Consider the following 632-nt stretch of genomic DNA (forward strand, 5'->3'; position numbering starts at 1 on the left):
AAAAATTAAAAAAATCCCCAAGCCATTTCCATTTTTTGTTTCTTTTTTTTTTTTTTTTTTTTTTTGATCACATTAGATGTTTACCTAAATGTGTTTGCTTATACTCGTTTGTTTTTTGTTTTGTTCTGCAGCAAAACAGAGTGGTGGGAGCCATGCAGCTGTACTCCGTTGAAAGAAAAGTTTCTCAGCCCATTGAAGGTCATGCTGCCAGCTTTGCCCAGTTCAAGATTGAAGGAAACGCAGAAGAGTCAACTTTGTTCTGCTTTGCTGTGAGGGGCCAGGCGGGAGGAAAGGTGATCATTTGCTCATGTCTTATGTGGGAGAAAGGAATCAATGAAACGACAAATCTCAAAGATTTTTATTTTTCCCCTGCTTGTCCTAGCTGCACATCATTGAGGTGGGAACCCCACCAACTGGTAATCAGCCATTTCCAAAGAAAGCAGTGGATGTCTTCTTTCCTCCTGAAGCACAGAATGACTTTCCCGTCGCCATGCAGGTGTGTTTCATTAAGAACGGCGAAACAACCATTACTTGACATGCCAGTTTCTGGTACAAATTCTTTTTTTTTTTTTTTTTTTTTTTTTTTTTTTCCCGGTTTTTTTTTTTTCATTTGGGAGGGGAGTGGTTAATTT

At 38.8% G+C, this 632-nt stretch overlaps 1 protein-coding gene across 4 annotated transcripts in view; it reads left to right on the forward strand.

Annotated features, from left to right (window-relative positions):
* Positions 1-632, forward strand: part of cltca (clathrin, heavy chain a (Hc)) — a 39,257-nt gene that overhangs the window by 22,741 nt on the left and 15,884 nt on the right. For all 4 annotated transcript variants that reach the window (XM_015035412.1, XM_015035422.1, XM_015035429.1 and 1 more), the window contains 2 exons: positions 132-293; positions 383-496. In XM_015035412.1, the coding sequence (XP_014890898.1) occupies positions 132-293; positions 383-496 (276 nt within the window). The remainder of the gene's footprint in view (positions 1-131; positions 294-382; positions 497-632) is intronic.

This window comes from Poecilia latipinna, unplaced genomic scaffold, assembly GCF_001443285.1.
Source record: "Poecilia latipinna isolate Pla-1442-1.1 unplaced genomic scaffold, P_latipinna-1.0 Scaffold20, whole genome shotgun sequence".
Lineage (NCBI taxonomy): Eukaryota > Metazoa > Chordata > Actinopteri > Cyprinodontiformes > Poeciliidae > Poecilia > Poecilia latipinna.